Source organism: Mobula birostris, chromosome 9 (genome assembly GCF_030028105.1).
Source record: "Mobula birostris isolate sMobBir1 chromosome 9, sMobBir1.hap1, whole genome shotgun sequence".
NCBI classification, from domain to species: Eukaryota; Metazoa; Chordata; class Chondrichthyes; order Myliobatiformes; family Myliobatidae; genus Mobula; species Mobula birostris.
The window spans coordinates 47699391-47727267 of NC_092378.1; the positions used below are offsets into that span (position 1 = coordinate 47699391).

General features: G+C 41.9%; 1 protein-coding gene across 4 annotated transcripts in view; it reads right to left on the reverse strand.

Moving 5' to 3' along the window:
• LOC140202740 (uncharacterized) overlaps nucleotides 1–26873 on the reverse strand; it is a 201366-nt gene extending 174493 nt beyond the window's left edge. For all 4 annotated transcript variants that reach the window (XM_072268004.1, XM_072268003.1, XM_072268002.1 and 1 more), the window contains exons 1-14: nucleotides 26476–26873; nucleotides 25109–25234; nucleotides 24275–24400; nucleotides 23988–24110; nucleotides 21568–21690; nucleotides 18944–19069; nucleotides 18179–18304; nucleotides 17853–18038; nucleotides 15230–15448; nucleotides 7239–7358; nucleotides 5067–5261; nucleotides 2494–2592; nucleotides 936–1061; nucleotides 184–309 (exon numbers count right to left, since the gene is read on the reverse strand). In XM_072268004.1, coding sequence (XP_072124105.1) covers nucleotides 184–309; nucleotides 936–1061; nucleotides 2494–2592; nucleotides 5067–5261; nucleotides 7239–7358; nucleotides 15230–15448; nucleotides 17853–18038; nucleotides 18179–18304; nucleotides 18944–19069; nucleotides 21568–21690; nucleotides 23988–24110; nucleotides 24275–24400; nucleotides 25109–25234; nucleotides 26476–26557 — 1903 coding nt within the window. In that variant the 5' untranslated portion in view covers nucleotides 26558–26873. The remainder of the gene's footprint in view (nucleotides 1–183; nucleotides 310–935; nucleotides 1062–2493; nucleotides 2593–5066; nucleotides 5262–7238; nucleotides 7359–15229; nucleotides 15449–17852; nucleotides 18039–18178; nucleotides 18305–18943; nucleotides 19070–21567; nucleotides 21691–23987; nucleotides 24111–24274; nucleotides 24401–25108; nucleotides 25235–26475) is intronic.
• Nucleotides 26874–27877: the final 1004 nt, after the last annotated feature.

Sequence of the window (27877 nt, forward strand, 5' to 3'; positions counted from 1 at the left end):
ATTCCTTTTTGTCCTTTCCTATACCCCACTGCTTTACATTTATTCACACAATGATCATAAACATTTAAATAGAACAGCCTTTCCATCCAAGCATTAGGGAGAAAAGCTGCCCTAATCGATTGTCATGAATGACATCTGATATATCACGGGCAAGGAGGCTGAGGTTGCTATTTTGTCACTCACCTTCACAGTGTGTCCCATTCCCTCTGTAATAGGATTTGCACTCACAGTGGTAGGACCCCATCGAGTTCAGACACTGAGCATTGCTGTCACACTGATTCAGCGCAGGATCCGCACACTCGTTGACATCTGAAAAGAGTAGATAAGTAAACAACCGGAGATGGAGGGAAGGTGGAAGAGAAGTGTAGACCTGGTTATAATTTCTGTCCGTGTGACCAGTCTACAGTGTGTCCTATGGAGTCATTCCAACAGCTCAGACATGTAACAAGGTCCAAATGTAGAAATTGACAAAAGTCCCAATAAGAGGATTTTCTGTTTCTTCAGTAGCACTTTCACTTCTTCCAAGTCTACAGCTTCTGTCAGGCTACAGCAGAGAGGAGGTTTCCCGTACTGGGCATGCCCAGAACCAGGGGTCAGTGTCAGGAAATGGGCACAACATTCAGGACTGAGATGAAGTGAAATTGCTTCAGTCAGAGGATGGAAATTTCTGTCAGGTGATTGGATTATATTTAAGAAAGACGTAGTGAGATTTCCAGACACAAGAGGCTTCAAGGGGTATGGGGAAGACAGCCAGTTTATGGTAGTGAGGTAGGGGATCACATTGATTGATGAAGCAGGCTCTTATAGCTGAATAACCTCATCCAATTCTTCCACAAATTGACGAGAACATGTCATTATAGAATCTAAAGATTTACTTTTGAAAAAGGAAAATATTTGGAGTGAATTCCTCAAGGATGAAATGTAAAAGGTCAAACCTGTGCATGTTGTTCTGTTTCCGGGTCTCAGGGTGTATCCTGGGTGACAGTCACAGTGGTGACTGCCCACCGTGTTCACACAGAGCTGGGAGCAGCCGCCATTGTCCTGCAGACATTCATCCACATCTAAGAAGCAGGGGCGTGTTGGGGTCAATTTTAATTGTCATTGATATTCTACTAAAACAATGCCACATCTTTCAAACCTTATGTTTTTAACACTTTATCTGTTCAACTTATTTAAACCTGGCAAGATAAGGTCAAAACCAAAATCAACTTTAATTCAATAGCTGGTTAGTTTGTCACTAGGCAGCTTAGTGAAAAAAATACCCTTTACAATGCTCACTTGTCTCAGATGCTTCCCTTGAGCCCATTGTTCCACTCTGTTGGCTTCACACCCATTTTTAAACATGCAGTCAAAGAGAGAGTTATGGGGAGGTGAAAGACAGAGACAGAATGGGAGATAGTGAGGTAGAGAAATAGAGAGAATGGGAGAGACAGCAAAATATAGAAAGTGATAGTGTGAGGGACTGTGTGGGACACAGGATGAGGGATAATGAGGGTGATAGAAAGAAGGGGTGAAGAGAGAAACAGAGAGATAGTGTGCTTGAAACTGAGTGAGAGAGATAGAAAGACAGAAAAACAGCGAGGCAGAGATGGAGAGACAAAGAAGGACAGAGGTAGACAGAAAGAGAGACAGCAAGATGGAGAGACAGATATATATGAGAGTTGGTCACATCCTAAATTCTACAGATCCCTCTTCCAAATGTATGTTGGTTCTTGAAGGAGGTTTCAGGGATCATCTGTCAATTTTTCTATAAGGTTCTTACAAGATAACCTAGGGAAGTTGTCATCTACTGTACTAACTCACTTTTTACCATCTTCTATGCCCAATGCTGTTGTCAAGCAATTGCCTACAAATGTCAACTTGAATTTGAGAGAGCACAGCAGCTCTCTAGATGCATCACAGCCTGTTATGACAACAACTCTGCCAAAAGCAGGGTCCCTCCCAGTCCAGTCATTCTCTCTTCTACCCCCTCCCATTGGACAGAAAATACAGAACCTTGAAAACACACAACACAAGACTTAAGGACAGTTTCTATTCCACTGTTATAAGACTTTTGAATGGACCTCTTGTACAATAACAAAAACCTCTTGATCTCACCATCTACCTTGTCATGACCCTTGCATTTCATTTATTGACCATCAAGGCAATTTCTCTGTAACTGTAACACTATATTCTACATTGTGTTTTTATTTCCATGACATTGTACTACCCCAGTGTACCTACATAGAGTGATCTGACTACAAAGATTTTCACTGGATCTCAGTAAAAGTGATAATAGGCTGGCCCTGGACTTACTTCCTGGCATAATTTTCATATTACTATTTAACTATTTATGGTTTTATTACTATTTAATTATTTATGGTGCAACTGTAACGAAAACCAATTTCCCCCGGGATCAATAAAGTATGACTGTGACTGATAATAAAATAATCACCAATTGAATCTATACATTGTGCAGAGGATTTCAAAATGAGAGAGAACTGAGAGGCTCACCAGAGTGGATGTTGAAGGTGAAAGGTCGGGAGGTCACCAGGCCGTCTGAGGAGGTGCTTACCTGGATGATGGTCGTACAAGTAGACAGGGAGCCCAGACCTGAGATTCAAGTTAACAAAGTAAGTTGTAAAATATCTGCAAGATAATTTCCATGAAAAGCTCTCACCTTCTCTGAAAATTTAACAAATAGATGATGGCAATGTATTGCAATGAACCACAAGTTCAGCACACCATCAGCAGAAGTACAAACTGCTGGAGGCACTCTGCAGTGCAGACAGCACCGAGGAGGAAAAGGAACTGTCGATGTTGCGGGTTGAGAACCTCCAACTCTCAGTGTGTGTTGCTGAGGCAAGTTTCCGGTCACTGGGACTGGGAGTCTCTGCTTTGTCCTGTTTTTCTTGTAACGTGTTTGATGCCCAGAGAACCAGTCTCAGTCTTCTTCCAGACTTGAGCCCTTCACTGTTTCCAGAGCAACTGAAGATCCATTCCTCTCCAAGGATGCTTCCTGACTCACTGAGCTCCCCCAGTGTTTTGTACAGATTCCACTATCAGCAGTGTTTTGTTTCTCCATTGAGCACACCGTTAGCAGTTCTAACTAGAAACTTTAACTCTGTTTCTCTCACCGCGGATGCTGCCTGACCTTTATTTTTCACGTCTTTCAGACTTCCATCATATTCATTTTGTTTTATTTTCATGCCATTGGTGGTCTGCTGAGCTCCCTTCCACATCACACACCCGCTGAAGTAACACTCATCCAAAACTCTACCACTGTACCTGACTTCAGACCTTATCTATCATCACTGTGCATGGGAAATCCCTTGTATGCATCCATTCATTTTGAAAACTAATTTTCATTTTTAAATTCCTAAGTTGTCTCTCCCCTCCTCATCTCCAAGGCTTCCCTCAGCCCTAAAATTTCTTTGGAATTCTGTACTCATCCTTCTTCATGTTAATCAACATCATTCTCAAACTTCAGCTCTGCTATTTCTTCCATAGACCTCCACATTTCCCCTCTCTCCATTAAATTATTTCTAAAAACCCAGCACTTGAGTAAATGTCACATTGATATAGGTGAAGCATGAATGGTGGTATAGTGGTTGTTGAGTTGGGTAGCCTTAAGGAGGAATTCAGTTGAGATCCTCCATAGACCTATACGTTTCCCCTCTGTCCATTCAATCATTTTTGAAAGCCAAGTACCTGAGGAGACATGACGATATTATAGATGAAATATGAATGGAGGTAGGGTAGTTCTGGAGTTGGGCAGCCTTAATGAGGATCTGTGTTCAATTTTGCCAACTAACTCCAGGAGAAGCATCTGTTGCAGCTCACTGAAATTGTAAAACTGTGAGGCTACTCCCCAAAGCAGAGATCTCTGCATCTGTGTCCTGACGGGAGGGAGTCTCCTGAACAGTCCCGAGCATCTCTCAGTGTTTGTTGCTGAGGTGAGTGTTCAGTCTCTGGGCCTGGGAGTCCTTGCTTCATTTGTAATCGGTTTCTGTCTCTCCCTGAAAAGCAGGCAAAGCTCTGTCTCCAAATTCAAGCCCTTTACTGCTTTCATCCATGGATTTATTTTCTCCCACTCACACACACACCCCTCCACACCACAATCACCCTCCTCCAGCCCTTCTCTCACACATCACCCTCCATTTACCTTGTCTTGACCCATTCCATTATTTCCCAAGTATCCACTCTCCTACACCACCACATTCTTTCCCAGAACAGCCCCATCTCCATCATCCACCATTGTACTACTACATCACCCAGCTATGTCTAACTACATCCCACCCAGCTCTACTTCCCTTACCCCCCATCTCAATAACAGCCACAACCTCACTTCCTCTACCTCATCCAACGATATAAATCTACCCTACAGTACCAACCCCCCATTTAACCCACTCTGGCTCTACATCACATCACATCATCCTGACAGTATCTCCACTTTGACTATTCCATTCTCTCACTACAACACTGCACTACCCACATTCCCACAAAACCACTCCCACTGCTTCCCCTACATAACCTCATCTCAATAACTCCTATAACAGTCCACCTAACAACCAACCCTCTACATCACTGAATATCCTTCCTTACTCCACAGCCTTCTACAGGCTCACACCTCTTCTGTTTGCACTACCCATCTCTACCCCTACAATACCACACCACAACACCAAAACTGACTTCCAACCACCCCATTCCATGTCTATATCACCACACCCCACTCACTTCCCCAGTTCCTAAGCACCACAGCACACACCACCAAACCAAAACTTTAATCTCCACTGCAGCTTTTCACATGATGGCATTAATCTGGAACTTGGCGGGGTTATCAGCTGAACACTCTAGTTGTACATACGGTCTGCCTGTTTTTATCCAGGAAGGGGCTGCATCAGAAATAATTCCAAAAAATTCAATTGCTGTCTGGTAAAGGAAACTCATAGCAGAAATAAAAGCCCCTTTAATGAATGTGATTTCTGCAAGTTTCGCAGGCTTGGTTACTGTAACAGATTTATGGAAGGAAGGCCTCAGGTGGTAAGCAATGGCTACAGGATGAGAGTGGATCTGGGACACCTTACCTGTTAAAACTAAAGTGGTCGTGTCTGCAGGCCGGGAGCTCTGAATCTGCTGGACCCCACCTGCATGGTTTGTGCAATTGGCGTTGATTCGATAGCTGAGGATCACAATTCCTGGAAGTGGATTGACTACCCACATCAGTGTGATGTTGGGTCCTGTGATATTGGCATTTACAGTCTGCACCATGTTCCTAATGTCTGGGCAAGAAGGCAGAAGGAGAGATAAACAGGTGAGTAGATGGATTCTCTGGTATGAAACCTTACTGAGCTTCAGAAAGAATTTCCAGGCAACCAAGTGTCAGCTATTGCTTCATGGAACATTTCTCACTGATGCAAAAGGTTACAGGTTCCAGTCTGACTCCAGACAGACCTGGCCTGATAAGAGGTAAGTTACAACACCCAGCAATGTGGAAAATTGCCTATCTGTGCCCTGTTCACCAAAATTAGGATCAATCCAATCAGGCTAATTACTGCTCTAATTCCATCACACTCCAGTCCTGTGTCTTCTAGCTGGTGGAAAGGCTCTGAGTATCAGGATGTCCTAACGTCTGAACTACACTTTCAACCATGGTATTTATGTAACCAGCCCACTTGAATTTCTGGTCATTGGTGACCCCAGACATTTATAGTGGGAGACTCATTAATGATAAATGTCATTGAATGTTACGGATATATAGTTATATCTTATCTCAACCTAGTCTTGCTGCATGCAGGAATAGTCTGGCTGCTTTCTGAAAAGTTGTGAATAGCATTGAATATTGTGCAGTTGTGCCCACATCTGACTGATCTTATGATAGATGGAAGGTCAGAATGGAGATAACTGCAGAGCATTGAACTCCATTCACACCTCCTTAGCAAACAACCAAATTACACCCACATGCAGCAAAGTATTGGAATGTACTGTATGCCCACTGATGTCGAGTTGCTTGAGGGGAACTGGATAAATCTACTCTATGGTCTTTCAAATAGAATCATGGGAGCTAACATCCATCTGAAAGCACAAATGAAGTTTAACAGTATCTTTGAAGTGATCACATTTCCATCAGTGCAGTCTGTGGGAACATACTCGTATGTTGGAGACCTGGAATTTAATAATAAAGGTAGGCTAATTGTAATTGGTGAATGTCTTTGAGACTGAGGGGAGAAAAATCAAAATAAAAACCTGTGTTTTGCTCCAGATTTTCACTTCTGAGTTGCAAATGTCAACCAGAAAGCAGTAAATCATCAGAATTGTCTATACATGAAGCCTGCGAAGACTCAGCACAAATATTCAGACATCAACAGGAACAAGTTTTATTGTAAGGATGTGGTACTGAGGAGAAAGATTGGCTGAAATCTTAGTGAATGCTTGACCAGGCATAAATAAGGGTTGAAATGGCCTATTGCTGCTTCTGTTTCTGATGTGGATGAGCAAGTGTGCTGATAGAATGTATATTGATCATGATTAATGTATCACTACACGTTACTAATGAACAAGGGAACAGCAAGTGTAGGGAACTTGATTGGGATAAATGTGGCATGCTTGATAATGTCCAGAGGCAACATGATAAACTAAACAAAGGGATGTTAATAGTACAGAAGTCTTCCATTCTGTTAAGTAAAGTATATGTTTGTTTTACAGTTAACAATGAAGATGTGTGCAAGATTAGTCAGGGTGTATTGGGTGGCTGGTGAGAAAACTTCAATTATCCCCTTTAAATAAAGAAAGAAATAAACTGAAGGGACTGATGACAAATACTGTATAACACAGTCTGATTGATATATTCAAATGGATTCTCTTTACTTAAAAAGGCATTGAACAGCCTTTGACCCTGATCTTGGGCACTGTCTGTGTGGAGTTAGCACATCCTTTGTGTGGCAGTATTAGCTTACCTCTGGGTTCTCTGTTTTCCTACCATATCCCAAAATAAATGGTTGCCGTAAGTTATTCTTCACATATGTGGAAGGTAGGTTGTGATGGACTGAAGTGCCTCATTCTGCCCTGTACAACATGGTGTCTAAAGGCATACGGATGATTTGGACCCAAATGAATTTCTGAATTCACGGCTGAGGTAGTCAGTCAAGCAGAACCTTGAATCAATGGTACAACTTCCAACTTCCTTCTGCTGTGCATCCATATCCACTGTTCCAGTCAGAAAATGGTGCCTGTGATCTATGTGTACGGTGCAGACTTACCATAACATCCGGTCTCTGATTCACTCCAGCCTGGCACGCAGATACACACCGGATATCCTGACCTATCTGAGCCACACATCGCAGTTACGTCACAATCCAATCTCCGGCAGGGAGACCACTCTGCAAAGGTCAAGAGTGACACAGTGATATCAGTAAAGGGATGGATGGGACATTGATTCTATTTTGTGTAAGAGTGAGGCTTTCCTCCCTGTTACAAACATACTGATCAATGCTTTCTAATATACTTGACCTCAACGGAACTGTATAAATGGACAACATTGTTTCAATCACTCCTTATCCTTCAATCCACCGTTCACTTCAGTGTGTAATAAGCAGCTAAATATAGATCAGACAATCATGAAAAATGAGCAAAGTCAAAACAGCCTACATGGATTTCAGATGGAGGACCAATTCTCTGTAGTTCCACCATTTACAATTAGTGGTACAAATTGCTGGAGTCTCAGGGAAAAAAACATTGTATTTGTCTCTCCTCTTTCATACACTCCATGCCTCAGTAGCAATACTGAGCTCTGTCATGTGCCTTATAGTTTACTCCAGGACTGATTCCTATTTTACAGAAGTAGGAGTTGTAAGCCAATGAGAGATTTGAGAATCCCCTTTTAATTAGACTTACAATGCAGTTGCTTCCAATTGGAGATGCACTTACAGAAAGCTGATATCTCTTAGACTTAGCCTGAAGGCAGGCTGCTTCCTGATAAATGAAGCATGGATTTAAGAGACAGTGACTATTATTTCTTTAATATAAATCATCAAAGCCTGCACTGATACTACTGAGCTATGGTCTGACAGTGTTCTTGCTGTGAAATCTTCCCCAATTATCTTGTTCCAGATGAAAAAAATTATCTATTCAACATTCACACATGCACATAAAATATGTGTTTTGGAAGCGTTGTTTATACTGTGTATGCTAATTAAGTGATTATTAATAGTAATTGTAATTTAAAGATTATGCTGTTTAGCGGGGGTGTATGGGGTGGTTAGGTCCAGACTAAATAGCAGCAAATGCCAATAGCGATTATATAGCTTCTCCCACCCAAGTCAGCTCCGCCTTCACGTAGGACTTAAGTCCGGGTGCGCCCTGTCTCGCTGGAGGTGCTCTGTCTATGGCGAGTGTTTGGCGTCAGTAAAATAACCAGACCAATGGTGGTGGTGTCACCTACAATCACTGAAGTTTTCGGCAGCAGGGAGATGGATTCCAAACTTTGGTGGAGGATTGTCTTTGTACAACAATGGCAAAGGTTGGGCGACGTCAAGTGTATGATTCCCCATTGGGAACACCAGTAGAGGTCAAGTGCTCTAGTTAGATGAGCACTGCGGCAACAGAAGGCAACGACAAACCACTGTTGAAATTTTTGCCCAGTCAATCATGGAAAGAAACAAAAGAAGGAAACCAGACAACAGCGTGAATGGGGTTGATTCTAATCAACAGAACAACACCTCGCTCGGTGGGGGTAGTTGTGTGCTGCAGGTGACACCAGACTGTCATCCAGACACTGTAAGCAATAGGGAAAGGCTAAGGGTAGCAACATGGAACATCCGTACACTTTACCAGAAAGGAAAGTTGGACAACACATCAAATGAAATGAAAAGGTTGGAAGTTGATATCTTAGGCCTGTCAGAAATTAGATGGACCAACAGTGGCAAATTCACTAAAAATAGTTCTCTGATAATATATTCTGGAGGTCAATAGCATATGTATGGAGTTGGAATTATTTTAAACAAAATGTCTTATGGGATTTTGGGCAATATCCGACTGGCTGCTTTTAGTTAAATTAAGGGGTAACCCTTTTAACATTAGCATAATCCAAGACTATCCACCAACATATAATGCGGATGAAGAGGGTATCAACAAGTTTTATGAAGATCTCGACAGTGCTTATGAGCAATGTAAATCTCAGGATATAAAACTAGTCATGGGAGATTTTAACTCCAAAGTTGGACAGGAAAGGGTTGATAACATAATAGGACCTTTTGGATTAGGTGAGAAAAATGAAAATGGAGAAAGGTTTACTGATTGGTGTGTCAGAAACAACCAAGTGATCACCAATACTTGGTAGAAAAACCATCCACGTAGGTTATGTACTTGGATTAGCCCTGGAGATAGAACAAGGAATCAAATAGATTTCATTACCATCAATGAACGCTTTAGAAATAATATCACAAATTCTACAGCCTACCCAGGAGCAGACTGTGGTTCAGGTCACCATCCAGTAATAGCTACTATTAAAATAAAATTAAAGAAACTGAAACCTGGAAAAAAGAAAAAAGAAGTATATGTTGGGAGAACTTAAAAAAGATGGCAGACTTAAGCAACAATTCAAGACAGTTGTAGAAGAACACCTCAACGAAAATGAAACAACACCTATTTGGGACAGATTTAAATATGCTATACAGCAATCAGCAGAGGAGATAATCCCAGTACAAGAAATCCAACACACCGACAAGGGGTGGATAACCCAAGAAATTCTAGATCTGATGGAACAAAGAAGGTTAGTGAAGAATAATGAAGTGCAATACAGACAGCTAGACAGACAGACCAGACAATTGTGCAATATTGCAAAGGAAGAATGGCTGAATCAAAAATACAATGAAGTAGAAGGCCATATTAACAACAGCAAAGAAATGCACAAGAAAATTAAGGAAATTACTGGAATTAAGAAAATCTCCTCTACAGGATGCATAAGACCAGCAGACGGATCCATACTGACAGATCCAGATAAAGTATGTGAGGGGTGGATTCAGTACATAGAGCAGCTGTTTAAGGATAATAGAGGGGAACCCCCAGATATTAAACACCCTAATTCTGGCCCACCTATTACCAAAGAAGAAATAACTAAAGCAATGAAAAGCATGGTAAAGCCACTGGACCTGATGAAATTTCAGTGGAAATGATACAAGGTCTAGAAGATCTGGGCATAGATATTCTTTTAGAACTGTTTAATGGCATATACAAGTCTGGTGTATTGCCTGACGATCTCTTGAAATCTTGAAATATTTATAACTCTGCCACAAATTCCTGGAACTATTGACTGTGAAAATTATAGAACAATCAGTCTTATGAGTCACATATTAAAGATTTTGTTGAGAATTGTTCTGAGTCGAATTAAAAACAAGTTAAGACCAGAAACTTCTAAACTACAATGTGGGTTTATTGAGGATAGAGGAACTAGGAACACAATTTTCATACTACAAATGCTTTCAGAAAGGGCAATTGAATATCACAATGATGTCTTTTTATGTTTTATTGATTTCACTAAAGCATTCGACAAAGTTCAACATGAAAAATTATTTCAAATTCTTGGTAAACCAAACATTGACGGAAGGGACCAACAACTGCTTCAAAATTTATATTGGAACTAATTGACAGCGGTATGATAATATAAGCAGTTGGACTAAAATTCAAAGAGGAGTTAGACAGGGATGCGTTGCCTCACTGGAATTATTTAATACCTATAGTGAAATGATTCTCGGAGAAATAGAAGACCTAGATGGGATAAAAATTGGAGGTGTTAACACACCAATATAAGATTTACAGATGATACCACCCTAATAGCAAGTGCTGCAGAAGACCTACAAATCCTCCTAGACAAAGTAGTACAAACAAGTGCAGATTTTGGTCTAACTGTCAACTGTAAAAAAACCAAATGTATGGTAATATCAAAACAGCAGGATACTCCCAACTGCCAATTGTACATCGGTAACCAAGAGATTGAACAAAAGACCAGCTTTAATTACCTTGGTAGCTTTATATCACAAGATGCTAGAAGTAAAGTAGAAATAAAAAGAAGAATTGCCATTGCCAAAACCAACTTTCAAAAAATGAAACACATTTTTACCAACAAATGCACTTCTATGACAACAGGGCTTAGGCTACTAAAATATTCCATCTGGTTAATCTTGCTGTATGCTTCCGAAACATGGACTATAACACCAGAACTCCAAAGAAACTTAGAAACAACAGAAATGTGGTTTCTTAGAAGAATGCTGAAAATATCATATAGAGATAGGGTCACTAATAAGACAGTACTCCAACGTGCCCGTACAAAAAGATCTTAAATGAGAACATTAAATGAGAGGAAACTTAAATTCCTGGGCCATGTCATCAGAAAGGGAGAAATAGAATGCCATACATTACAAAGCTGTATGCCTGGGAAACATGGAAGAGGAAGGCAAAGGAGAAAATACTTGGACACTGTGAAAGAACTAACAGACCTAAGTGTGTGAGATATCATTGATACTGCATGGGATCGTTCGATGTGGAAAGCCATGATCGCCCAAGTGTGTAACACGCAAGGCAGATGAAGAAGAAGAAGCTGTTTATTGTTCCCCTGTGAATACTTGAAAAAAGAGTTGATAATAAACACAAGCTTCTCAACTATCTCAGATCTGGATAATAAACTTTAAGGACTCATCTACCTGATGCCCTCTGGTATTAATATGCAGCATTCTGGGTCCTTTTCCTTGTCCACATCTGGGAAGCAATTTTTCCTTGCTCACTCGACTTTTGATTATCCAGTTCTCTTCCTCACTCAACATTTTGTCTTTTAAGTGATTTAACAAATCCCACCAACTTGCTAGCTGACACCAGACCCTCACTTTGTCAATTGTTTTATTTAAAGCCTGTCTCCTGCTCAGCATTTGAGAATATTAGGGAACTTTCAGAGTGCTTGCACAGAGCTCACTTTCTTTCCGGGTGGGGGGATCTGATTTTTCATCCTAGGATGCCTGTGTTGCCTCTGTTTGAAGATCGAGATATGCTGTGGCACATTGGATCATGTGAGAAAATCTGACTTTAGAATGAGAATCAGAATCAGGTTTATCATTACCGTCCTATATGATTTGATAGTGTAGAACACTGCAAGTCTGGTTCACAGGTTCATTGGTGGGTGAGCTGCATTGCTGCAGTTGCACAGACCAGGCCCTCAAGCCACAGGGTCACCTGTTGCAACTGGCCCGGGACCAAGGCACCAGAGACAGTGTGGAAGAGGGCCGAGGTGCAGCTGATGTGTTGGTGTCCATGTTGGGATGGGGGCTGCCTCCTCCTCTTGCTGCTGCCCTCCAGTATTCACCCAGTGGAAGGTGAGCTGGATTGCAGCTGTCGGCAGTGTGACGAGGCTTGCTTCACGCTTGTTCTTCAGAAACGTAACTGGAGACCAACATCAATCTACAGGCCGTGACACTCAGGGACTTGGGATGTATTATTTCTTTTTGTGATTGTATGTTTTTCTTCTATTGAAATTATATGTGCTATATGTGCCTTGTGCTGTGTGAGACTACACCTCAGCCCTGAAGGAACACTGATTCATTTGCTGCATTCATGTGTTTGGTTGAAGGACAATTAAACTTGAAGTTGAACTTGATTAAACTTGAATTTGAAAATTGTTGTTTTGTGGCAGCAGTACTGTGCAAAGTTATAAAAATTTCTATGATTTACAAAATAATATATTGCATTAGGGAGGGAATAATAAGGTAGTGTTCATCTTGCTTCTGTTCTCTTACTAAATTATTTATTCAGAAAGCAAAAGTCTTTTTGGTTCTCCTGCACATCTCATTTATTTTGTACTCGTAGAATAAAAGTAGATCCCTTTGTGGGGATTTATGATGCTTATGATGTTACTGCATCTGAGTGAGCTCTCTTTGTGAAGTGTTGCTCTTTAAAGTCTCACTCGGTACATTTTAAACCTTTGCCTGCATAGCTTTCAGACAAGAATGCTGTCGCCCATTCTCATCGAAAGGAAGGTTTGATTCACCTACGTTGGATTGTCAGTGGGGAGGTTCGCTTAAAATTGTGGTTGGGCTGTTGTTCTTACTCCTCTCCATTGCTACCTTTTACTTTTAGTGCTATTTAAATGAACTTATCCTCCTTCCAGAGGAATGTTATGCTGCCATTTTAATTTGCTTTTCTATCAGCATGCTCCAGCTGATTTTATAATATTGTGATGTATATTTATATTTTCAAGAAAGATGTCTCTGTTGAAACGATCAAATCATAATCATGTAAAATGTTATGTCATTCAGTTCAATGAGCTTCTCCGCTATTTATCAAAATCATGTTTGACCTTCTATCCCAGCTCTATGTCCCTGCAATATCCCCATATCCCTTGAATCCTCTAATAACTGGAACTCCATTGGTTCATAGAATTCTTTAATGGAAACCACATAGACATCTGTGATTGGGAATTGTAATCGCTACCCTCTGAGTGAAGGAATTCCTCTTTATCATATTACTGAATACCCTCTCAGCTGCTTAGATTGAGATTGTGACCATTGCTTCTGGACACCTTCCTTTTGTACAAGTGGTTATTCAGAAAGACAATCCTAGGAATGAAAGGCTTTACCTCTGAGGAGTGTTGGATGTCTCTGGGTCTGCACTCATAAGGAGTTCAGAAAGATGAGACCTACCGAATACTGAAAGGCCTGGATATGGTGGACGTGGAGAAGATGTTTCTACAAGCAGGTGAGTCTTGCATCTGAGAGAACAGCCTCAGAGTAATGGGATATCCTGACGAAACTGAGCTGTGGAAAAAATTCTTCAACACAGGTTGGGGAATCCACAAGATTCTTTGCTACAAATGGATGTGAAGACCAAGGTGTTGGATGTACTTAGGGTTGATATGTTCTTCATTGATGGGGTGCCTATGGTTACTGAGATAAGGCAGAAAATGGAGTTCAAAAGAAACAGTAGAAATTAAATGATGCAGCAGAATCAACAGGCCAATTAACCTAATCAGCTCCTATATCTTATGGTCACTTCAACATGCTTATGCTATTTATATAGGTTGGGATACAGTTTGTTTTACTGACAACTGCCCCTTTCACCACTTTGGGCAATGATGGAGAAATAAATTACAACAAAATATGCATCTTAAATAGTGATGGAATAATGGTGGTGAGGATTGTGATCTTCCTCACCAACAATGAGTGGGTGGGCATTTTGCATTGTAATGTTAAGGCCCATGTTGATATGACCCACCATGAGGCCCAGCAAGACTTTGCTGTCTCCTTGAAACAAACCACAAAAATACAGTGCACCTGGTTACATAAGCAATGTTGAAAGAGGCAAAAATGTGCCTGAGAAAGATACCATTACTAATAAAATATTGTCGAGTACATACTTTTTCAACAAATGCCTCAAAAATACCACAACTTTGAATTTGAAATGGAGAGGTACAAAATCCTTTGGTGAAACAGTACCCAAATAAATTAATTAAATTAGTAGAATGTCCAATCATCAGATGGCAGATTTGTAATTTTTCCTGATCAGTGTAACACAGTTTAAACTTTCAGAAGCTATTGAATAAAGTGTGGCAAGATGGACTGTTCTCAAAACCAGAATTAAAGGGTAAGGAAAAGCTATAGAAAGAAATGATGATTGTTTGATTTCTCAGAGATGGTTCAGACGAGGGATTTCCGTGGTTGAGAAAGTAAACATTCATCTTTTATTTTACAGTAATGACCCAGATGAAGATTGTACAAATTTAGGTGTGAAGGTAACACAAGACTTGGTGAATAATGAAGAGCACAGTGATGGACTTTAGGAAGGTATAGAGCTGAAATGGACAAACACAAGGCACAAAAATGTATACAGGGAGGTGTGAACTAAAGGAAAATAAATTAAATAGTAACAGTTTAAAGAGAATACGGGTAAAGATACCTCAGATTCTGCATATAGAGATCTTTGAAGGTGTTTAAGAAATTTAATAATGTGAAAAAGAACTTGCTAGAGACTAAATTAACATGGAAATAACTACAAAAAGCAGGATATCAATTTAAGTTTTTGTAAATCTCTGGTTAATGTATCCAGTTCTGGATATCAAATTTGAGGAAGGTCTTCGGAAACTGCAGAAAATATTGGAGCAGTACTGGGAGTGAAGGATTTTGTTTAACATGGAGAAGCTGTGGTCCACAATCGTGAGGCTTTGATGACAATGTGATAAGAAGAAGTGAGAGAAAACTGAGGCAGAACTCACCCATTTCATAATAAATGTTGAACTTTGTGCTTGGTGTGTGTGGACCAGAATGGAAATGGACCCACACGTTAGTGCAATTGGAGACACGAAATGTTCCGATGTTTAAGTCTTCCTCAGTCAAAGAGAATCGCACGTCTTGATCAGGATTCATTCCACAGCCAAAGGAGATGTGATCTTCCTGGGATGTCACAGTCAACAAGTCCACCCTGAATCGGATCCCTGAAGGTAAAACACATGCCCTAGTTAGTTGAGGCACCATTTCTCAGCAGTCCACATACAGCTTCAGGCATGCTCAGTTCTATCGTATGCATTTGGATGTAGGAGAGCACCCGTCTCATATTGTGCATTCTACCCTCTGAATGAAAATGATCTGGATCCACGTTCTCCTTCGGAGTCTTGAGAATATTTCCAGGGCTGGAACTTCATGCAGTACTGATGAGGTACTGAATTGTCAATAAATTGGTGGGGGACTGAAGGATGAATGGTCCGCTTCCCTGATGGATATCGAATCAAGTCCTATCTTGTATCTCAGCTATTTTCCAACTATGAACTGAGGAGATCTCCCAGAGACTTCAGCTGTAATTACCTCCCAGCAATCAGACTGGCCACTATCACTGCACTGTTTGTGGTTTCTGCCTGTGTGCCTTTGGAGTGTCTTGCTTCCTAAATTACAACTGGAACAACTTCTCAGATTGTACGGCATTATTAGCAAGGTAATGTAAAACTCCTTATAGAGTCATAGAGCACCACAGCACAGAGACAGGCCTATTGGCCCATCTATACTGTTATTTGCTTGGTTCTATTGACCGACACCGGGATTACAGCCCTCCATATGTCTCCCATCTATGCTTCTCTTAACTATTGAAATCAAACCCACATCCACCAGTTCCTCTAGCAGCTCATTCCAAACTCTCAAGCACTCTGAGTAAAGAAGTTCTTCCTTAGGTTCCTCATAATATTTCATCCTTAACCTATGACCTCAAGTTCTAGTCTCAACCAAACTCAGGGGAAAAAGCTTGCTAGGCCCGCTTGCATTTACCTTATCTATATCTCTCATAACTTTGTATATCTCTGAAATCTCCTCTCATTCTCCTGTGCTCCAGGGAATAAAATCTTAATCTACTCAGCTTTTTCCTATAAATCAGGTCCCCAAGTCGTTGCAATATCCTGGTTAATTCAGTCTTTCAATCACATTGGTTACATCTTGGAAGGAACTACAAAAAAAAGATGAACTATGCTACAGTGCAGACACCACTTATGCCAGCCTATTCCCTCTCTCATCAGACCACTTCTGACAAGTGACCTTCACCAGATCCACCTATCACTTTCCAGCCCTTGCTCCTCCTGCCTCCACACCTATTCATGCTGGCTACCTGTCCTCTCCAATTTTTACCCAGGTGACAGATTATGACCCAAAATGCTAAATGTCTATTTTCCTCCACAGATGCTTCTTGACCTGTTGAGCTCACCCAGCAGCTTGTCCATAGGCTCATAAGACATAGGCTCAGAATTAGACCATTTGGCCCATCAAGTCTGCTATGCTGTTCTATCATAACGGATTTTTATCCCCCCAAAATCTTACTCTCCTGCCTTCTGCTCATAACCTTCAACACCCTTACGAATCAAGAACCTATCAAATGTGTTTTAAAAGTACCCAATTCCACAAATTTATCACCCTCTAACTGAAGAAATTCCTCCTCATCTCTGTTCTAAAGTGATACCCTTAAACTCTGAGGCGCTGCCCTCTGATCATCGACTCCACCATTGTAGGAAGCATTCTCTTCACGTTCACTTTATCAAGGCCTTTCAATATTGGATAGGCTTCAATAAGATCCCCGTAATACCTCTACACTCCAGTGAGTACAGACCCAGAGTCAACAAACACTCCTTAAACATCAACCCTTTCATGAAAACAATTTTGCAACTTAAAGCTAGGATCCTTTTTTCCTCTGGCATCACACAAAAGTGAAGAGAGACTCAAAGTTTACAAAATCACATCACAGCACGTTGTCAGTCAGTGGGATGTCTATAATTTCTAAATGTAACCAGTTGGATCCCTCTGTGACAGGACACTGAGAGGAGCTGCACTATTTCCTGAATGTGGGACAATTTGACATACATCCATGAAGTCCCATGTACCTATTAATGATTCCACAACTGGTAAACCAGCTGGATTAGAGCAAACTCTCAGAAACGTGCTGTCCACGTCTCAATCTTGTTATGTTTCCTGAATGATCTGCCCTGAAGGATTTAAAAGCAAATTCAATAGACATTCCTGTGAGGAATAACAAGGTTTGATTTTCTTCTCACAGTGACTATTATGTTTGCTCACACAAATAAGTGAAACAAGGGAATAGAAAAATGTTTTCCATAGCCTCGACATCTGTGTGCACTGCAGCAACCACATAGTGACTGATTGCAATGACTGACATCACATGAGCAAAGGCAAAGTCATGAAATAGATAAACGAGTTCTGAACATGTAAATAAGACTCTTGGAATGTGGTCAATCCCAATCTGGATTGTGGAGCTAGCTCTTTCTTTCCTTCCCATCATCTGATTTCTGGTCATTGGATGGTGCAACTGTCATGACTGTTGCTTTATCTTTGGAAACAGAGTGTTACCTGTGTACAGGTGAGTGGAGTTAGACACCTGGACCAAGTTGAAGAACCAGTACATGTCGGCACTATGCTGGTAGTAGCTGGGGAAATTAATGGACACAATGAAACCAGATGCACAGGGACAGGGATTCCTTGAAAGAGCCTGCAGATCCACAGTTCCCGGGATAATTTCTGGTGGGCAAAAGCAACCTGAAACCAAAGAAAGACCACACGAATCACTGAACAAATTGGATTTTTTCAAGGTTCTTTTTGCTGCCCTAATCAATCGTCGTGAGTGACATCTGATATATCATGGGCAAGGAGGCTGAGGTTGTTATTTTGTTACTCACCTTCACAGTGTGTCCCATTCCCTCTGTAATAGGATTTGCACTCACAGTGGTAGGACCCCATCGAGTTCAGACACTGAGCATTGCTGTCACACTGATTCAGCGCAGGATCCGCACACTCATCGACATCTGAAAAGAGTAGATAAGTAAACCACCAGAGATGGAGGGAAGGTGGAAGAGGAGTGTGGACCTGGTTATAATGACTGTCTGTGTGACTAGTCTACAGTGTGTCCTGTAGAGTCATTCCAACAGCTCAGATGTGTAACGGGGTCCAAATGTTTAAACGGACGAACATCATAGTATGTAATCTTTCTATTTCTACAGTAGCAATCTCACTTCATCAAAACTACATACTTCTGCCAAGCTAAAGCAGAGGTTTCCCGTAGTGGGCATGCCCAGAACCAGGGGTCACAGTATCAGGATATGGGAACAACATTCAGGAATGAGATGAAGTGAAATTTCTCCAGTCAGAGGATGGAATCTTCTGACCGATGTTGAGGTTATAGTTAAGAAAGAGATGGTGAGATTTTGAAACACAAATGCCATCATGGGATATGGGGGAGACAGCGGTTTACGGCAGTGATGTAGAGGATCACATTGACTGATGGAACAGATTCTTAGGGCTGAATAATCTCATCTAGTTCCCATTTTTTCACATCTCAATCAGTTCAGTCATTGCAACAGTTCATTGTAGAATCTCAAGTTTTGCTTTTAAAGAAGGAAAATATTTGGTTTGGGTTCTTCAAGGATAAATGTAAAAGGTCGAACCTGTGCATGATGTTCTGTTTCCGGGTCTCAGGGTGTACCCTGGGTGACAGTCACAGTGGTAACTGCCCATCGTGTTCACACAGAGCTGGGAGCAGCCGCCATTGTCCTGCAGACATTCATCCACATCTGAAAAACAGTGCTGTCTTACACTCAATTTTATTTTCAGGAAATGACATTGATGTTACAATAAATTAATGCTTTCATTATAATGTTTCAGATTATAGTTGCAGTTTCCATGTTTTAAAACGAAAAAGTCGAGGTTGTTGTAAGCTTGGATGCCATTTCAATCAAAGAACTGGTTGGTGATATGAGAGAGGGAGAGGGAGGGGGAGAGGGGGAGGGGGAGAGGGGAGGGGGAGAGGGGAGGGGGAGAGGGGAGGGGGAGAGGGGGAGGGGGAGGGGGAGGGGAGGGGGAGGGGAGGGGGAGGGGAGGGGGAGGGGGAGGGGGAGAGGGGGAGGGGGAGAGGGGGAGGGGGAGAGGGGGAGGGGGAGAGGGGGAGGGGGAGAGGGGGAGGGGGAGGGGGAGGGGGAGGGGGAGGGGGAGAGAGGGGGGGAGAGGGGGAGGGGAGAGAGGGGGAGAGGGAGGGGGAGAGAGAGAGAATGTGTGAGAGAGAGAGAGAATGAGAGAGAGATGTTATAGAAGAAAGGGGCATGGGGAAGGAGGCTGTAGAGTGGGGGTGAGGAATGGAGGAAGTGATAGGACAAGATAGGTAACAAGAGGGGGGCATGATACAGAGATAGGAAGGAGGGTGAACATGGGGAGAGAGTGGAGAATTGGAGGTGGGAAGAAGGGAAAGAAGGGGTAGAGGAAGGGAGACAGGGGTGCAAGCGGGATTGTGATGGAGACTGAAAGGAGATCTGGGGAGAAAGTGGGGATAGAAGGTGGGGAATAGGGAGTAAGGGGAAGAGGGGCAAGGGGAAGGGGGAAAGAGGGGAGGTGGGGAAGGGGGAAAGAGGGGAGGTGGGGAGTGGGGTAAGGGATAAGGGGTAGAAGGGAAGGGGAAGAGGGGAAAGGAGGGGAAGGGGAAGCGGAGAAGGGGGAGGGAGAAGGGGTAAAGGGGGAAAGGGAAGGGGAGGGGGAAAGGGAAGGGGAGGGGGAAAGGGAAGGGGAGGGGGAAAGGGAAGGGGAGGGGGAAAGAGGTTAGGGGAAGAGGGAGAAGAGGGAAGGTGGAAAAAGGGAGAAGTGGGGGAAAGGGTGTGGAAAGTGGAAAGGGGCAAGAGGGGAGAAAGGGGGAAAATTGGGACAGGGAGCAGGAGAGCACCATCTAGTCCCTTGGAGAATTCAAGACTCCCACCAGTCTCTGATATATAAAAAAAACTTTGCTTCACTTTCCCTCTAATCCTTTTACCAATTACCTAGACTCATTGACTCTTTGTACTGAATCCACCTCAAAGGGAAATGAGAGGAGGATTAGCACTACACAAGAACCTTGTCAGGTTATACTGCAGATCTCTCAGTGGATATTTGAGACAGTGACCATAATTTATAGAACATAGATCTTTACAGCGCAGTACAGGCCCTTTAGCCCATGATGTTGTGCTGAACTTTTAGGTAACTCTAAGACCAATCTAGGCCTTCCCTCTTACATTACCTTCCATTTTTATTTCATCCAAGTGCCTAATTAAGAGTTTCTTAAATGTCCATAATGTATCTGCCTTCACCACCACCATCTACCACTCTCTGTATAAGACTTACCTCTGATACCCTCTACACTTTCCTCAATTCTCATTTAAAAAATTTGCCCCACTCATATTAGCCATTTCCACCCTGGGAAAAAGTCTTTGGCAATCTACTCCATCTATGCCTCTTATCATCTTCTAACCTATTATCAAGTCACCTTTCATCCTCCCTGAGATTTACCATAGTCTTGGATAATGACAAGAGCAGAAGGGTGGGGGGAAGGGCTAATTATGATGCTATTAGGCAAGAACATAGGAGAGAAAATTGGGAACAGATGTTCTCAGGGAAATGTGTAATGGAAAAGTGCAGGTTGTTTAGGGAGTACTTGCATTGTGTTCTGGGTAGGTTTGTCCCATTCAGGTAGTGAAAGGATGGTAAGGTGAAGGGACAGTGGTTGACAAGAGAAGTGGAACATTTAGTCAAAAGGAGAAAGGAAGCATACTTAATGTTTAGGACGAAAAGATCAGACAGACAGCTTGAGAGTTTTAAAGATGCTAGGAGATAAGGCACTTAAGAGAGCTAAAAGGAGACATGAGAGCTAAAACGAGACATGAGAAAGCCTTGGTGAATAGGATTAAGAAAAAAAAGCGGGGCATTCTGCATGTACTTGAAGGAGGATGACTAGAGTGAGCATAGGAGTGATCAGAGATAAAAGAGGAAACGCGTGTCTGGAGTCAGAGGAGGTAGGGGAGGTACTTAATGAGTCCACTGCTTCAGTTTCACCAGTGGCAGGAGCCTTGACAAATGTGAGCTTCGTGCAGAACAGTCTAGTATGCTGGAACATATCAAAATTAAGAAAGAGGATGTGCTGTAAATTTTGAAAATCATTTGGATAAATAAGTCCCTGGTCCCAATGGGATAAATCATCATTTCATGGAGGGATGGTATCAAACAAATAAGTTAACTGAGAGATTTCCACAGTGAAAAATTCAGTACCAGTTACCTGTACAAGTTCTTCCATCCCCAGTGTACCCAGCCCCACACACACACTGGAAAGAACCGGGGCTGTTGGAACAGGAGGCCGAACTGTGACAGTTGTGACTTCCAGTCTGGCACTCATCCACATCTGGAGTTGGGAAGAAAGAGAGAGGTCACTGGAAGGTCACCTGCTTCTTGAACAATCAACTTCTCACCACAATGTACAAATATTGCATGTGAAAGAGCCTGAGTCAGCTTGTTTCCTCACAAAAGAACCTCTGTAGTCATTGCAGGAGTCTCTAGCTGCCTATCTCCTCACACTATTCACAGAATAAGCCTCTATTATCTTGACACCAATATATGGGTCAATTACTTTGATGGCTGGGTAGGAAGAGAAGTGGAAGATGTTTGAATAACATTAGGATAGATGAGTTCCCAGGGCCAGGAGGGATATCCCCCATGTTACGACGGGAAGAGATTGCTGCATCGCTGTCTTACTAACGGAAGATTGGAGGACAGTAAATGTTATACATTTGTTCAAGAAAGCTGATGGGAATAATCTTGGGAGTCTTACATCAGTGGTTTGCAGGGTTTGGAGAGAACTCTTGGAGACAGGATTTACGAGCATTTGGAGAAACATGCTGATTAGGGGTAGTCAGCAAGATAGTTCAGGCCTTACAAGGCTGACTGAATTCTTCAAGGAAGTGACAAAACAAATTGATGAAGGTAGAGCAGTAGATGTGATGCACATGGAGTTTAGGGAAATATTTGTCAGGTTCCCCATTCTGAAAGTCAAGAGGCAGAAGATTAATGGAAACTTAGTGCATGAATTCGCAAACAAAAGAAAATCTGCACATGCTGGAAATCCAAGCATCACACTGGAACTCTCCAGTCCTGAGGAATGGGCTCAGCCCGAAATGTCGACTGTATTCCTTTCCATGGATGCTGCTTTGCCTGCTGAGTTCCTCCAGCATTTTGTGTGTGTTGCATAAATTCAGATTTGGTTTGCCAACAAAAGGATGAGGTCCATAACGAGTGGTATTCCACAGGGATCTGTTCTGGATTTCCCACTCTTTGTCATTTTCATAAATCACTTAGATGAGGAAGTGGAAAGGTGGGTTAGTAAATTTGCAGACAACACAAAGTGTGGTACTGTTGTGGGCAGTGTAGTATGTTGCCATGGTTACAATGGGACATTGACAGGATGCAGAGTTAGGCTGAGAAGTGGCAGATGGAGTTCAATCCAGAAAAGTGTAAAGTGATATAATTTGAAAGGTCAAACTTGAAGGCAGAGTACAATATTAATGGCAGGGTTCTTAGCATTGTGGAGGGACAGAAGGATCTTGGGGTCCAAGTCCATAGATCCCTGAAAGTTGTGATGCAAGCCAACAGGGTGGTTAAGAAAACATACTGTAGGTTGGTCTTTGGTAGTCAGGGAACTGAGTTTAAGAGCTGAGAGGTAATGCTCAATAAAATTCTGGTTAGATCACACTTGGAGTTTTGTGTTTCATTCTGTTTGTTTCATTATAGGAAGGATATGGAAACTTAGTGAAGGTTCAGAGGAGATTTAGCAGGATGCTGTCTGGATTAGAGAGCCTGCTTTATGAGGAAAGGTTGGACAAACTAGGGCGTGAGGCAGAGAATAAGCAGTGACTTGATAAAAGTGTGTTTGATAATAAGAGACATAGCTAGAGTGGACAGCCAGTGACTTTTTCTCAGCGCAGAAAAGGTTAATATGAGAGGAATGTATAGGGATGATGTTTGAAATATGTTTTTAACACAGACAGTGAAAGTGCACAAAATGCATTGCTGGGGGTTGTGGAAAAGTCAGATACATTAAGGACATTTAAAAGACTCTTAAGCAATGGGGATGATAGAAAAATGGAGGGCTATATGGAAAGAAGAATTATATTGATCTTGGTGTAGGTTAAAAGGCCAGCACATTGCCATGGACCAATGGACCTGTATTGTGTTTAACTGTTTTATGTTCCACGTTCTATGAAATGGGTCCCTTTTATTTACCCCTACTCCTCAATTGACTTTTCTCAGCTTTCTCTGTCCCAAATAGAACAACTTGAACTTCAATTCTTCCTCACAGCCACATGTTTTACAGTCCTGGAAACATTCTGGTTAACCTGCTGCCTTCTCTGCAGTGTAATCACACCTGTCATGGAATGTGGTGACTAGAACTCTCTAAAGTACACAGACTGTGGTCTAACCAGTGCTGGATTTAGTTTGAGCATTACTTCCATAGTTGTATACTTGATGTTTCAAATAATAACAGAACACATCCTGTTTAACCATCCTGTTGTCCTGTCCTAACTTCAAGGATGTGTGGACGTGTGTATTACACCTAACGATACAACATACTTCAGAGATTCCTGACCATATAGAATCCTTCCATGAAAGGCATTGAATTGGCATTGAATCTTCAGTGTCACTTACCTGTACAAGTCTGTCCATCCCCAGTGTACCCAGCCCCACACACACACTGGAAAGAGCCGGGGGTGTTGGAACAGAAGGCCGAGCTGTGACAGTTGTGGCCCTCACTCTGACACTCATCCACATCTGCAGTTTTGAAGAAAGGAAAGAATTCACTATTGTCTCCATAGCTATGAAAATGCTTGATTTTCCATTGCTACATGATTACGTTGCAGAACCACAAGTCTTGCTTTTAAAAAATGGTAATATTTGGTTTGGGTTCTTCAAGAATAAAATGCAGAAGGTCAAACCTGTGCATGATGTTCTGTTTCCGGGTCTCAGGGTGTACCCTGGGTGACAGTCACAGTGGTAACTGCCCACCGTGTTCACACAGAGCTGGGAGCAGCCGCCATTGTCCTGCAGACATTCATTGACATCTGAAAAGCAGGGGCATGTTATGACTATCAGACTATAAGACATAGGCACAGATTCTGCCATTTGAGCTTAGCTGATTTATTTTACCACTCAACCCCATTCTCCTGTCTTTTCCCCATAACATTTCATGTCCTTATTAGTACCTATCAACCTCTGCTTTAAATACACACAATGACTTGGCTTCCACAGCTGTCTGTGGCAATGAATTCCACAGATTCACCTCCATCTGGCTAAAGAAACTCCTCCTCATTTCTGTTCTAAAGAGTATTTGTTGTATTCTGAGGCTTTGTTTTCTGGTCTTAGGGTCTCCCAGTGATGGAAACAACTTATTCGTGTCCACTCTATTTTGGCTTTTCAACAGTAAGTACAGGCCCAGAGCCATGAAATGTCCTCTTATGTTAATCTTTTCATTCCCAGCATTATTCTCATAAACCTCCTCCAGACCCTCTCCAATGCTAACACAACTTTTCTTAGATCTGGGGCCCAAAACTGCTCACATTACCCCAAATTTGTTCTGATTAATGTCATATAAAGCCTTAGCAATTCATTCTTGCTTTTATATTTCAGTATTCTAGAAAGGAATGTTAACTCAGCCTGCAAACTAACATTGAAAATAGATTGGAATGATGGGTTTAAGGGAGACCACAAATCATGCTTTTAACAAAGTAGTTGGAGTGAGTTCTTCAAGGATAAAATGTAAAAGGTCAAACCTGTGCATGATGTTCTGTTTCCAGGTCTCAGGGTGTACCCTGGGTGACAGTCACAGTGGTAACTGCCCATTGTGTTCACACAGAGCTGGGAGCAGCCGCCCTTGTCCGACAGACATCCATCCACATCTGAAAAGCAGGCGTGTGTTATGCTCAGTTTTAATTTATATTGTATGTTTATATTGATGTTCTGCTAAAACAATGGAGAATGTTTTAAACCCTTAGGCTCTTGTGAATTAAGATTACAGGCTCAATTTTCACACTTGTAAAACTCTAAATGTTCAAATTAATTTAACCCTGGCAGGAAGATGGTGAGATCAAATCAAAATCCATTTCAATTCACTGGCTGGTTAGTTTACTACTAGGCAGCTTAGGTGGATAGAAATATACTCAAAATTACTCACTGGTCACAAGTGCCTCCCTCGAACCCATCATTCCAGTCTTCACAGCTGTTTTATACTTGCGGTCAAAGACTACATTATGGGGGAAATGAAAGACTGAGCGGCAGAATAAGAGAGGCTGAAAGACCGAGAGAATGTCAGAGATAGCAATTAAGATTGTGAGAGATAGAGGGATAGAGGGAGAAATATGGTGTAAGCTATATGGAGGGATAGAGGGAGTGGTAGAATGTGAGATATATAGAGAGATGGAGCAAGAGAGGGTGCAAGGTATATAGAAAGATAGAGAAACAGAGGGAGCAAAACTACCTCACGTTTTAACATCTTCTCTGCCCAGTTCTGTTCTCAACCAAGTTGCCTACAAATGTCAGTTTGAATTTGATGGAGCACAGCTCTCCAAATGCATCACAGATTGTTATGAGAACTGCTTTGCTAAAGACCACAAGAAGTTGAGAGAGTTGTGAACATACTCCATCAAAAAAACACCATCCTCTCCTCATCCACTCTATCTATATTTCCCTCTGCCTCAGGAAAACTGCCAACGCAATCAAGGCCCCCTCCAACTCTGTCATTCTCTCTTCTACCCCCTCCCCCTGGACAGAAGATACAGAAGCTTAAAAACCCACAACAGATGACCTGAACACAGTTTCTATTCTATCATTATTAGAGTTGAATGGACCTCTTGTACAATAAAAATGAACTCTTGATCTCACCATCTACCTTATCATGGTCCTTGTATTTAATTTATCGGCCCTCACTGCACTGTCTCTGTAACTGTAACACTATATTCCGCATTGTGCTTTTATTTCCCTGGCATTGTACAACTCCAGTGTACCTATGTATGGAGTGATCTGACTGCAAACAAAAGATTTTTACTGGATCTCAGTAAATGTGATAATAATAAAATAATTACCAATTGAATCTATACATTGTGCAGAGAATCTCAAAATGACAGAGAACTTAGAGACTCACCAGAGTGGATGTTGAAGGTGAAAGGTTGGGAGGTCACCAGGCCGTCTGAGGAGGTGTTTACCTGGATGATAGTCGTACACATGGACAGGGAGCCCAGACCTGAGATTCAAGTTAACAAAGTAAGCTGTAAATATATGCAAAACAATTTCCATGGAAACACCTGACCTTCTCTGAGAATTCAACAAGTAGATCGTGGCAGTGCCTCATAATGAACTACAAGTTTAACACTCCCTCTTCAAGAATACAAACTGCTGGAGGTACTCTGCAGTGCAGACAACATCTAGGAGCGAAAGGATCTGTCGATGTTGCTGGTTGTGAACCTCCAACTCTCAGTGTGTGTCGCTGAGGCAAGTTTCCAGTCGTTGGGACTGGGAGTCTCTGCTTTGTCCTGTTTCTCTTGTAACGTGTTTGATTCCCAGAGAACCAGCCTCAGTCTTCTTCCACACTTGAGCACTTCACTGTTTCCAGAGCAACTGAAGATTCATTTCACAACACAGATTCTTCCTGAGTCACTGAGCTCCCCCAGTGTTTTGTTCCTTGTTATAGATTCCTACATCTATAGTCTTTTGTGTCTCCATTGAACACTCCATCAGCAGTCCTAACCAGAAATGTTAACCCTATTTCTTTCTCTGTGGATGCTGTCTGACCTTTATTTTCTGTATGTCTTTCAGACTTCCATCATATGCATTTTGTTAAGTTTTATTTTCATGCTGTTGTGGTCTGCTAAGCTCCCTCCCACATCACACATTCACTAAAGTTACACTCATCCAAAATTCTACCACTGTATTTGACTTCAGGTCTTATCCATCATACCTGTGCATGTGAAATCCCTTGTGTGTATGCATTCATTTTCAAAACTAGATCTTCATATTTAAATCCTTAAGTGGTCTCTCTCCTCCTCATCTCTGAGGCCTCCTCAGCCCTACCATCTCCTTGGAATTCTGTACTCTTCTCTTTTCATGTTTATCAACATCACTCTCAAACTTCAGCTCTGCTTTTTCCTCCATAGACCTCCATGTTTCCCTCCTCTTAATCAAATCATTTATTAAAACCCAGCACCTGAGGAAATCTCACATTGATCTTGGTGGAGTATGAATGGAGGTACAGTAGTTGTTGAGTTGGGCAGCCTTAATGAGGATCTCTGTTAAATTTTGTCAACCAATTCAGGGAGGAGGATCTGCTGCAGCTCACTGGAATTTTAAAACTCAGAGGCCACTCCTCAAAGCAGAGATCTCTGCATCTGTTTCCTGGGCCTAGGAGTCCCTGCTTCATTTGTAATTGGTTTCTGTCTCTACCTCAAAACCAGTCAAAGGTCTGTCTCTACCATCACTTCCTCTACCTCATCCAACCATATAACTCTACTCTACAGCACCAAACCCCCATTTAACCCACTCTAGCTCTA